A 13,113-nucleotide genomic window follows, 5' to 3' on the forward strand; every position below is an offset into this window, starting at 1 on the left:
GTAAGTAATACTATTTACAATTAGGCGGGCGGCAGCCATAGACAAACGCTGAACGAGGCGGCACTTCAAATGTGGCGCCGGCCGTCAGCCAATCAGAGCTGGCGGACCGGCAGCTAATCAGGGAAGCTGCCGCAGCAGCGGCGGCCAGTCAGGAGCGACTGCTGCGGCCGCTTCCCTGATTGGCTGCCGGTCCGCCCACTCTGGTTGGCTGGCGACCGGCGCTTAATTTGAAATGCTGCTGCGTTCAGTGTGCCCATGGCTGCCGTCCACCTAATAGTAAGTGGTATTACTTATATCCACCCTCCCTCCGTGCAGTGCTAACAGTCTCCCTCCCACGCCGCTACCAACCCTCCCCGCTACCTACACCCTCCCGCACCGCTAACTACACCCTCCCGCACCGCTGCCTACAGCCTCCCGCACCGCTACCTACATCCTCCCGCCCAGCTACCTACACCCTCCCGCACTGCTACCTACACCCTCCGGCACCACTACCTACACCCTCCCTGCCTTCCGCGCCGCTACCTACACCCTCCCGCACCACCACATACCCTCCAGTGCTGCTCCCTACACCCTTCTTCACTGATCCCTACTGCAATCCCGGGATTGAGCGTTTTTCAATCCCGAATCCCGGGATTGGCCTCCCTACTCCTGATGTATGAGATACACCAGAGAGTGTGGTGAGGAGACTGGTCAGATCACTGGGCTGGTAACACACAGTGACATGATGTGAGGAGGAGAGAAGGAGACCAATAGGGGCTGATGGCTCCTGATGTATGAGATACACCAGAGAGTGTGGGGAGGAAACTGGTCATATCTCTGGGCTGGTAACACACAGTGACATGATGTGAGGGGGAGAGCAGGAGTATAATAAGGGTGATGGCTCCTGATGTATGAGATACACCAGAGAGTGAGGGGAGGAGACTGGTCAGATCACTGGGCTGGTAACACACAGTGACATGATGTGAGGGGGAGAGCAGGAGTCTAATAGGGGCTGATGGCTCCTGATGTATGAGATACACCAGAGAGTGTGGGGGGAGACTGGTCAGATCTCTGGGCTGGTAACACACAGTGACATGATGTGAGGGGGAAAGCAGGAGTATAATAGGGGCTGATGGCTCCTGATGTATGAGATACACCAGAGAGTGAGGGGAGGAGACTGGTCAGATCACTGGGCTGGTAACACACAGTGACATGATGTGAGGGGGAGAGCAGGAGACCAATAGGGGCTGATGTCTCCTGACTCAGCCACTGGGCAAATATCTTTTCATCATTAGTTTGTAGATGTAGAGTAAGTTAATGTTGTGGTGACTGAGCAAGAAGAATGTTTGACTCTATTCTGTAATAAGTGATTATTCCTCACCTGTGCTGATATCTGTAGGGATTTCCTCCTCCTTACACTGCTGATCCCCCTTCACATCCATCTCTTCTTCTTTATCTTCTACCTTAATATTAGACAGGTTTTCCCCCTAAATAAACAAAAAAACAATAAAATAACACTTTAATAATGTCTGATTTATGTAACGGAGATTAAACTGAAGAATATCAATGTGTAAGATATAGATTTACTACAGATCATATAGTGATAAGGAAGTTTAGTATTTTGATAAATGGTGCCTGGATTCCTGGTCCACAACTACACCCCTGTTGTTTCCCTGTGGAAACTATGTACCCTGCTGCAGGAATAACAAATGAATAAAGTCTTATAAATTGAAATAAAACAAAAGAGTATTAGTGTAGAAGAACCACTCAACTTCTCTACAGATCATATAGTAGTAATAAGTCACTTTGGTATCTGGTGAGACCCTAAATCCCTTCTACCTGATGCTCCTGTGGGTTCCTGTGACTCTCCTTTGTACAATCCGGTGAATAAGGAGGACGGGGACATCTCTCTGGGGTATCTCTGTTACTGGGTCCATCTGTGGAAGACACACAGTGACTGAGTACATAGTTTTAACAGGGCCGAAACTAGGACTAACGGCACCCGGGGCAAGACAGTAATTTAGCGCGCCCCCCCGCCCCCCCCCCCCCCCCCCCAAAAAAAAGGAAATATATTAAATAAATAAAAAATTACATATAAAAATAAAATCAAATATAAATAAATAAATAAATAAATAAGAAACAAACAACAAAATTCAAAACAGATATCCCTCAAACCAGCAGACCCCAGTAATACACACTTGGTATAATACTAATATATATATATATATATATATATATATATATATATATATATATATAATCTGTAGCTGTCACAGTGGTGAAAATAAGCGGTCTCAGCATTTATAGATTAGGGCAATATACTGTATATAAGTTTAAGAAAACTACAGTATAAATGAACTGCAGGGGTTAACACCAGTCACAGTGAGTGTGAGAGAGAGTGTGTATGTGTGTTTTACCTCCAGTCCTCTTGCTCTTTACTAAGGTGGAGGTGAAGGCTGCCGTCCAGCTTACATCCATCACTGTGCTGTCAGCGACTCAGCGGAATGCAGTTCTGTGTGGGGCCAGAGAAAGGTCAGCAGCATGACCACATTCATAGCTAGGGCGAGCGGCTGGTATACTTTTTCGGCTTGCCGCTGAGGAAGGGAAGCTACACGCTGTCCTGACTACTGCAGCTCCAGCAGCGGTGCAATGCATCATGGGATTTGTAGTCTCTATGTTACTGCATAAAGTCTAAGCAGTAGCACACGACTACAAATCCCATTTTTCTACACTACCTTCTCTGCTGTGTCAGATGCAGCTGATCCCAGCGCCCTATCCAATCCAGCGCCCGGGTCACATGCCCCCCTAGGTCCCCCCTAGTTTCGGCTCTGGTTTTAAGTATGGTTACAAAATGATACATATGTGTAGACCTTCAAATCTCTTCTGTCCTTTACAATAATTAAAATTCTCCTCTTACCCAGTGATGTGAGGGGCCGGTGATTCTCCATCATCACGTCCTTGTACAGATCCTTGTGTCCCTCTATATACTCCCCCTCCTGCATGGAGAGATAGACAGTGACATCCTGACACACACAATGACACAGTCATCACCCAGACACCTCCCCTGGTGTTACTGTATAATGTCCCATTCCCAGCAGTCACCTCTCCAGTCATTACCCAGACACCTCCCCCGGTGTTACTGTATAATGTCCCATTTCCAGCAGTCACCTCTCCAGTCATCACCCAGACACCTCCCCTGGTGTTACTGTATAATGTCCCATTCCCAGCAGTCACCTCTCCAGTCATCACCCAGACACTTCCTCTGGTGTTACTGTATAATGCCCCATTCCCAGCAGTCACCTCTCCAGTCATCACCCAGACACCTCCCCTGGTGTTACTGTATAATGTCCCATTTCCAGCAGTCACCTCTCCAGTCATCACCCAGACACATCCCCTGGTGTTACTGTATAATGCCCCATTCCCAGCAGTCACCTCTCCAGTCATCACCCAGACACCTCCCCTGGTGTTACTGTATAATGCCCCATTCCCAGCAGTCACCTCTCCAGTCATCACCCAGACACCTCCCCTGGTGTTACTGTATAATGCCCCATTCCCAGCAGTCACCTCTCCAGTCATCACCCAGACACCTCCCCTGGTGTTACTGTATAATGTCCCATTTCCAGCAGTCACCTCTCCAGTCAGCAGCTGAATGATCTTGTTGGTGAGTTCCAGGATCTTCTGCTCATTGTCTCTCTCATGTATCAGTGAATGAGGTGGAGACTGTGTGTGGTGGAGGATTATGGGTAGTATATTCTTTAGAAAGACCCAAGAAGGAAATGTTATGATCTCAATATAAATCTGTGTATAGTTTGGACACAGAGCTGTGTACGTGGGATCTACTGTGACTAAATATAAAGAATAACACCTTGTGTAAATGTTATAGATGCCCCCATGTAAGAAAATTGCTCCATGTAACACCTACAAATGGTCCTGATGCTGTAAAGACTAATATAATGGTTTCTGTAGAGGATTTCATATAAGCTAATGGCCACATATAATACTGTCATACACATACAGCTGTACACGCCTGACATACAAGACAGTTCAGTAACATCTCCTAAGTATCTGTTACCATAGGAGAGCAGATCAGAGATCAGGTATGAAGGTGAGGCCTACACCCCAGATTCCCTCATCTCACCCTGAGTAGTGTGTATAGGGAGAGGAAGGTTATATTACCTTTATATAAGGAACTGGTAACGGGATCAGTATGGAAAATCGGTGGCCATCGGTATGCCGGCAGTGGGACGAGCGCTAGAAAGTCACTTGCAGGCATGGTGGCTCGATGCGCTCGCCACAGGTCATATTCTCCCTCTATGGGTGTTGTGGACACCCATAGTGGGAGAAAAGCCTGTGGCGCTGGTATTCCACCGCTAGTCGGGATTCCGGTGTTGGCATTGTGACGTCCGGGATCCCGACTAGCAGTATTGTAACCGCATCACTTGGTAGCACATCACCCCGAGTACCGTGTATAGGGAGAGGAAGGTTATATTACTGCTATATACAGTAGGACACTGGTAACACCTCACCCAGAGTACCGTGTATAGGGAGAGGAAGGTTATATTACTGCTATATAGAACACTGGTAACACCTCACCCCGAGTACTGTGTATAGCAGGAGGGAGGTTATATTACTGCTATATACAGTAGGATACTGGTAACACCTCACCCCGAGAACCGTGTATTGCTCTGAAGGCTCTATCACTAAAAACATCACTAATAAGACTGCAATGGTATATGGACTGCACAGGAAAACTAAACAGGAAAGACTACAAGGACTGGACATGCTCAGCTGGAGGAGAGACAGGACAGAGGTGATAGGACAGAGCAGCAGTAGCAGGTCATGACGGCAGGATTACTGCGTATAAGGAAACACTGTGACAGCTGAGGGAAACCCTATACCAAAGTATGATAGTCCCAAGGAACAGTCTCTCAGCAGGTGTGGTGGTATACAGTAAAATAGTTCAAGAAGCTACAAGACAACTTTCTTAATGTTGAACATAAAAAAATAAAACGCATAAAAAGGGCGGACTGATGCCAAATTCTGTATGTGGGAGGGGGAGACAATGAGCCAGACGCAAGAAAGGAATATATAAGCACATAACACATAAGAGGAATGGGTCTGGGACTCAACGTCGACAGTGTCTAGGTCGATATGAGAAATGGGCAGACATGGAAAAAAGTCGACATGGGTTTTTAATGTTTTGTTGGTGTAATTTTCTTTGTAAAGTGATGGGGAACCCCAATTAGTGCACCCTTTCCCCTCACATGGCTCGCCATGTTTCGGGCAAGGTGCCTCACCCCGCTACCGCTGTGCTCGGCACAGGTTACCATTCCCAATCATAGTCCACGTGGATTAACATAATGATTTAAAATAATGTTGTTGTTTTTTTAAAACTCGTCGACGTTTTTCCATGTTGACCTATTATCCGTGTCAACCTATTTCTTGTGTCAACCTAAGGTGCGTCAACCAACTAGTGTCGACCTAAGTGGTGTCGACCTGGAGTCCGGATACCAGAGGAATGATACCCCAGCACTGATGGATGGGATAAATGGGACTGTGGATGCTGTAAGGAATAACTGCTATGCTATTTGAGGGAGGGGTGGTGCCTGTCACACTGCCAGCTCACTATACATAACCCACACACACTAATACACGTCCTGCAGACTGCTACCCGAATACTGCACTACATAAGTCTGGTTACCATTTGGCAGGAGGGTCAGATTTGGCTCAAGATGTTGTTTCCCATTTAAACAGTAATAAACATAATTTTAGTCTATACAGAATGTAGATCTTTGCACTACAGATTTCCTGGACTCTCAGTGAATAATAATAAGATCATTATCAAACAATGGGGGTAATTCCAATTTGATCGCAGCAGGATTTTTGTTAGCAGTTGGGCAAAACCATGTGCACTGCAGGGGAGGCAGATATAACATGTGCAGAGAGAGTTAGATTTGGGTGGGGTGTGTTCAATATGCAATCTAAATTGCAGTGTAAAAATAAAGCAGCCAGTATTTACCCTGCACAGAAACAATATAACCCACCCAAATCTAACTCTCTCTGCAAATGTTATATCTGCCCCCCCTGCAGTGCACATGGTTTTGCCAAACTGCTAAAAAATTTCCTGCTGCGATCAACTTGGAATTACCCCCAATGACTGTAACACAGAAGATATTAGTGATCAGCTCTTATATACCATGGATTCCTTGCATGCGGGAAGGTCAGATGCGGGGACTTTGCAGGAATTGCACTTTACAAGCAAATACTGTTATACAAGATGAGAGAATTGGGAATGATTTTATACAAATGGGGGCACCCGGCAGTACCAACGGGGAAAGTGAAAACTTTTACATACGCAAGATAAACAATCTTTATGCTCGTCTACAGAGACTAAGCTCATTAAGAGAGAATCCGTTAATGGTAAGAATATTGCGTTCATGATAGTGTTCATTCTAGCACCCTGCACCTGTCACAGCCCGTGCAATTCAGAGAAAGTCACGACGTGAAGAAACGCGTCAGGCCTCCACCATTGTTCACCTTTGGATATACACCTGGGATCTTTAGCGTGACGGATCTCCAGTGCGGTTAATAATATACTGGAGAGCGGGCATCTTCCCAGCTCCCGCCTGAGTGCGGCTATCAATATAGCAGTGAGCGGCATCTCCGGTGTGGCCAGGTAATACAAAAAGATCAGCGGACGCTTAGATAACTGCGCCCCCTTCCGCAAAGAGGTACTTTTGCTATTAAGCATTGGACACATTCACACCCGTCTAAACAAATTTAGGCATCACCGGTATCGCATATTGCTGAACGTGGCAGTGCAAAGCTGGCTTTGCATATACCTTAATAATCATTATTGGGTGAACCAAGTGCCGTTTAATGCCGTATTCACACTAAGATCAAAATACTTACAGATGTGTCCCCTTACATCATTGCTGCAGTCACACTAAACAGCCCTTGAAGTCGGGCCATGCCGTGGCGGTACTCGAAAGCGCCGAGCGTCTTTTACATTTTTTTCTGCAAACATGCGTCTTAGACGCAAAGTAATGTAATAGGACGCACAAGCAGCTTCTTCTGATTAAAATAATATGCAGCATGCCTATATTCTGTGTGTAATTGCAGCTCTATCTGTATCCTAAATGCCACGTTTCCTGGAAAACAATGTAGCAGAGCATTTTGTATGCAAATACAGTCACAGTCACACACAGAATATAGGCATGCTGCATAGCATTTTAATCAGCAGAAGCTGTGCGTCTTATAACATTACTTTGCGTCTAAGACGCATTTTCATGGAAAAAAAACGCAAAGAAAGAAGCTCAGCACTACTGAGTCTAGTAGCACTTACGTTATGTTTAACACGACTAGTAGCGCACGGAGCAAAGATGTAAGAGGACACATCCGTATAATCACTGGAGCACTATAGATTATAAAGCTGGTCATACACTATATAATTATCTGTCAGATCTGGCTGGTTGGAATGAAAATCTGGTAATGGACGAAAGCAAATGACAATCGACCATTTGCTGCCAAATAGTGGAAAATGGACAAAACCTGTTGTTCATATATATTGGTTGTATTGGAACTTAACCAATTTGTCTAAATGACAGGTTTTGTCCATTTTCCAGTGTTTGGGATCAAATGGTCGATTGTCATTTGCTCCTGTTCATTACCAGATTTTTTTTCCAACCAACCAGATCTGCCAGATAATTGTATAGCGTATGCCCAGCTTAAGGCTGTAGAATTAGGAATTCATGAAAACTCATGGTTGCCTTATGCGCATATCTGGATACCAAGAAAACATGAATTGCTATTAACCCCACAACTCCCAGGTGTCTATAATTATTTTATCATTTTTCACTGGATGCTATCCATGAATTTATGAGTAATTGAATACTCTTCAGCCAATGTTTCCATTTCAAAGTGATACTATATGTACATAATATTTTGGCAATATATTTGAAACAATTCAGCGACTGTTATGAGAGTTACATTGCAGCTGTCTTTTATATAAGTTTAACTAATATATTTTATTATGTGTTATTAAACCATATGTATGTTTTAAATGGTATATCAGCTTCATAGATTGATTGAGACCCCATAAGCGCAGTTAGTAATTTTTATTTCAAGTTCCTCTTCCCAGCCTGGGGTGTCGCTCTCTGCTTTGGTGCTTTTAGCACACTTTGGTCTGGGTCTCAACACTGACATACAAACCAAAGTGAGATAGAAGCACCAGAGCAGAAAGCGATACCCCAGGCAGGAAAGAGGGACGGTACGAGTGGTTACAAGTGCGGGGTGCTAGTATAAACTACATTACAAACGTCACTTAAAAATACGAAGATCATTTATCAGGGATCATTATGCACTCTGACAACTGGGCCAGGGAAAATGAGTAATGAAAACTTACCAGAGTTTTTCAAACAAAGCAGAAATTAAAAGCTGTAGTCGTTAGCAACATGAAGCGTCAGGAAGGCTGATTGTGGTTACCATAGTAACCAAATGCATGTTTTGTGTGTCTGACATGTGCATTTACAGCAGACAAGAAAAAGATTCATTCCTAACAGCTCTGGTAGTAAATACACAATTAAGGCCCAGATTTAGCAAGCCTTGGACAGTGATACATAGTACAGTGATAAAGTACCAACCAATCATCTCCCGTCATGTTACAGGCTGTGTTTGAAAAATGACAGGAGCCGATTGGTTGGTACGCTATCAACGTGCTATTTATCACTCTCCAAGGCTTGATAAATCTGGGCCTATGTGTCTTATCAGCTGAGAAGCCATGTCTGCTATGTATGTATTGCACAGACAGGAAGCGTTAGAGAAACACTGAGAGAGGCCCATAGACACAGACTGCAGCTAATGTGTGTGACTGGCCGGTACTAGGCTATGGGAGGCTCAGATTAAATAATGTACTTATGTGCAATATATAATGGGGGAGGGAAAACGAGGAGCGCAGGCCAGGATTACATGACACAGCGGTCTGGTCACACCTGGGTATTCCTGCCTCCCACTATCCCATGCACCAAGGTGGGCATGCTAAGGCCACATGGGGAGACGTTGTACTATAGGGAGGTTTATATGTCTATAAGGTGGGAATTCAGGAATATACAGTGATCATTATATGCCTGTAACGTGACTGCTGGGCCGCCATTTTTATTATTACCTTAGGAAGCCACAGACACACTCCCTCTAACCTCACCCATCGCCATGAGGCTATAAGGTGGACATTACAATGCCAGCATAACAAGACCGGGCCATAGCAATACCAAGCCTATGGGGTGGGCCACGCTTAGGCTATGGGGGTGGGTCGGGCAGAGGCACTAAGAGCATGCTGAGGCTACTTGTGTAACGTCATATATCATTCCCTACACAGGCACATACACACCTTCTGCCATACACTATGTAGTACAGGCTCACAGCTCTCACCCTGCCGAAAGAGATCGAAGACGCGAACCTTTGCGTTCACTTCCGGCCTTGCGGTCCAATTTACTTCCGGTCTGTGCGTTCCACCTGACTCTCCTCCCTCTGTGACCCACTGGTCGGAAGTGGTTGTTCTTCCACAGCATCTCCCTACTCCCGCGTGAAGTGAGGGCTGATACTGGGGCGAAGTAGATAGGCGCCATTGTTGTGTCTGGCAGCAGCCAGGTAATGATAGTATTATACAGGAGGAGGCGGAGCAGACTGTTTTGTGTAATGTCAGTGTAGAGCAGTGGGAGTAGAATGTATCCTGTTACATGTGGAGCAGACTGTAGTGTTATCTTATAATACAGGAGGAGCTGCAAGATCTAGCGATGCCTTGTTTACTTACGAGTGAAGACCATGTGTCCTGTAATACCACAGATGGAGCAGGCTGTGGTGTCTTGTATTTTTTAATACAGGTGGAACAGGTCCTGGTGTCTTGTAAATTGTATTACACATGGAGCAAGATGTGGTATCCTGTTAAAATACAGATGAAGCAGGCTCTGGTGTCATGTTTACACAAAAAAGAAAATTGCTTAAAACTAGCGCTCTATATGCAAAAAATAAATAAATAAAGATGTTTAATATTGACACGCAGAAATCCCCTGTGTATTCTCTCTCCTGGAAAAACACTTACAGGTTGTTTCTTTCACGTGTGTCCATAAAGGTATCTTTAAACAGCTTAGGGATTTCACCCACTGGTATCACAGTATTCTTTCACTATTTAGCTGACAGTATATAACTTACATTAGATTTCTGTCCCAGACAGAAATCTAATGTAAGTTATATACTGTCAGCTAAATAGTGAAAGAATACTGTGATACCAGTGGGTGAAATCCCTAAGCTGTTTAAAGATACCTTTATGGACACACGTGAAAGAAACAACCTGTAAGTGTTTTTCCAGGAGAGAGAATACACAGGGGATTTCTGCGTGTCAATATTAAACATCTTTATTTATTTATTTTTTGCATATAGAGCGCTAGTTTTAAGCAATTTTCTTTTTTGTGTAAATCTGTGTCAAATAGGAGGTATTGGGTGTTTCCTCCACTGCATTAGAACTAGCAGCAATTAACAAGCGCAAGGCTGCTATCAATCCCTTTTCTGGTGTCATGTTATTATAATATGTGGTGATATAGAAGTATACAACACATGTGTGGTAAAGCAGGATTGTAAGATGCATATATGGTAACAGACAGTGAGACTGATAGGCTGTCCTGTAATGAGAGTTGCAGTTTATACTGTAAGAATGGGAGTTGTATGGTGCATATATTGCAATAGGGGATGCAGTTAGTATTGCGACTGATGAGATCCTGGTGGTCGAAGTAAAGATGCCGGAATCCCGTATGATGGCATAAGCCCAGCGTCTAAATCCCGAAAGAGGTCGGAATCCCGTCCTCAAAATAAAGACAGCAATAGGAGTGTATGGTGCATATGTGGCAATATAGAGGTGTATGATGCAAGTAGTTTATGGTGGCTCTATAAAAGTATAGGAATTTATGAGGCATATATGGTAATATACTGTAGAAGTGTATGGTACATATAAGGTATGTGTATGGTACACATCAGCAAATAAATGTGTGGGTCCTAGGGACCCCTCACTTTAGAAACACTGGGGTCCTGCTCCACTCTGTTTCTGGGTCCTATCACAAATTATGATTTTGAGTTCCCCATGTAGCATCAAATCACCCCCCATGCCCTGCACCATACTGTCACGATTTTTGCGGGACAGTCCCGCTGTACCACCTGCTGGCCGCAGTGGTGGGTGCAGTTGGGAGTCTCCTGTCACTGCCACTCTGCTTAGCATGCTCACAGCGTCTATTCAGTGGAGACAGGGGGACTGGGGGCATCCCAGCAGCCATCAGTGTGCTGGGCATGACCCCTCCCTGACAACAGGGGGGGCGTAGCTATCGATTGCATGTGCAGGGGTCCCTCTACATGTATTTGCAATTATGTATTTGCAATGCACTACGGGAAGGCCCACTCATATTTGACAGTACAATTAATGCTTAGAACTACGTTGCCTCTATCTCACATTGCCAACACGTACAGTGCTGCCGGCAGAGGGGGAACGCAGCAATTGGTGCTGGGGTCAAGTGACAGCATGGGCATTGCTGGGTGCAGGTAATAGATGGTGGTAAGGGGGTTAAGGGCAGGCAGCAGTTGGTGGGGGTTAAGGGCAGGCAGCAGTTGGTGCTGAGATGGTGGTTGAGGCAGGGAGCAATTGGGGGGGGGCATGTGGCAGTAGGGGTAGGAAGGGGGATACGTTTAGATATCAGCTGCAGTGGTACTGAGGCAAAGAGGGGGTTAGGGGCAATCAGTGCTGGTGGTAGGGAGGGGATAAGGATAGATAGCAGCTGGGAAAACAATGGGGGTTGGGCAAGGAGGTTTAGGGGCAGGTAGTGCTGGTGGTAGTGGCATATAGCAGTTGGGGCAGTTCTAGGGCAAGGTGGGGGTTTAGGACAGGCAGTAATAAGGGACAGTGGGTAGGGGGTAAGAGTATGAAGGCAGCTGAGGCCAGGAGTGCGTCAGGGGCAGGTAGGGGTGGATAGCTGACTTCCAAACATCCAGGAGACAGTGATTGTTTGTGGAGGTAAATGATCGTGCCCAGCAAGGTGTAAGGGTACACAGTTAGTATAGGCACTCTGTATGCGGTTGGGTATTGTGTTCTGCACTCCCTGCTGAGGTATGGGATTGTAGAATGTGAAAAGTCTGTGCAGCCTTGGGTTATTTGGAAAATTCTAATCCTATTTTCCAATGATACAATAGGTAAAGGTGAAAAAATAACCTGGGGTGCAGCAAGATGTGGATAAGGGCAACTGTTTAATATTTATAGTTTAAACGAATGGTCTGTTAGTATTGTTAACAGATGTGGCGTAGAAATACTGGGGCAGATGTACTAAGCCTGGAGAAGTGATAAAGCAGTGATAAGTGGAAGGTGATAACACACCAGCCAATCATTACGGATTTGAAAAATGACAGGGGCTGATTGGCTGGTACATTATCACCTTCTACTTATCACTGCTTTATCACTTCTCCAGGCTGAATAAATCGGCCCCATTACATTTAAAAGTGTAATATGTAAGTACATATAAAAGGAAATAAAAATCAAAGTCACAATAAAATAACAGTTTTTGGTACCAGTGTCAAAGAAATAATGTACAATGTAAAAGTACAGTATACAAGCAGTTTTGCAGTCCGTAAAGGGGGGGTTAGGGGTCCTAGGCCACTATGCCCCAGCCTGGTAATCCCGACTGCACAGCCGCATGGTGGCGCCTCACAGCCGGATAATGGTGACATTGCAGCGCATCACCCATGTATCTGCTCTAAGCTGTAAGCGCCTCATGTCTCTGTAGTACTCCAGCTGCTGACTTACCACTCCCACCGGAAATGTTCCACACACGGCTTCCATCTGTGCGTTCCACTTTCTCTGTAATAACATCTTCTGGGTGACTGCTGAGTAGGCGGCATTGCTGTGTCTAGCAGTTGCTGCTCTAAAAAAACAGGTAGACCCACACAATGCTCCGCATCTGCGGCAACTCGGAGGCTACTACATTTAGCCTTTAATATCCGTCATGACTGCATAATAGAAGACAGTTGATTATCCTCAAGAATTATCTTTGATCAGTTACATAGAGTAGAAATTAGTAAAGGGGAAAAGAGAGTTTTTTGGCTTTT

At 45.1% G+C, this 13,113-nt stretch overlaps 1 protein-coding gene across 1 annotated transcript in view; it reads right to left on the reverse strand.

Annotated features, from left to right (window-relative positions):
- LOC135057187 (uncharacterized) overlaps window positions 1–13,113 on the reverse strand; it is an 826,406-nt gene that overhangs the window by 14,484 nt on the left and 798,809 nt on the right. Inside the window, 5 exon segments of the mRNA XM_063963085.1 lie at window positions 1,361–1,466; window positions 1,819–1,916; window positions 2,897–2,975; window positions 3,610–3,732; window positions 9,365–9,577. Coding sequence (XP_063819155.1) covers window positions 1,361–1,466; window positions 1,819–1,916; window positions 2,897–2,975; window positions 3,610–3,732; window positions 9,365–9,577 — 619 coding nt within the window.

The sequence above is a fragment of the Pseudophryne corroboree genome, chromosome 3, assembly GCF_028390025.1.
Source record: "Pseudophryne corroboree isolate aPseCor3 chromosome 3, aPseCor3.hap2, whole genome shotgun sequence".
NCBI lineage: Eukaryota > Metazoa > Chordata > Amphibia > Anura > Myobatrachidae > Pseudophryne > Pseudophryne corroboree.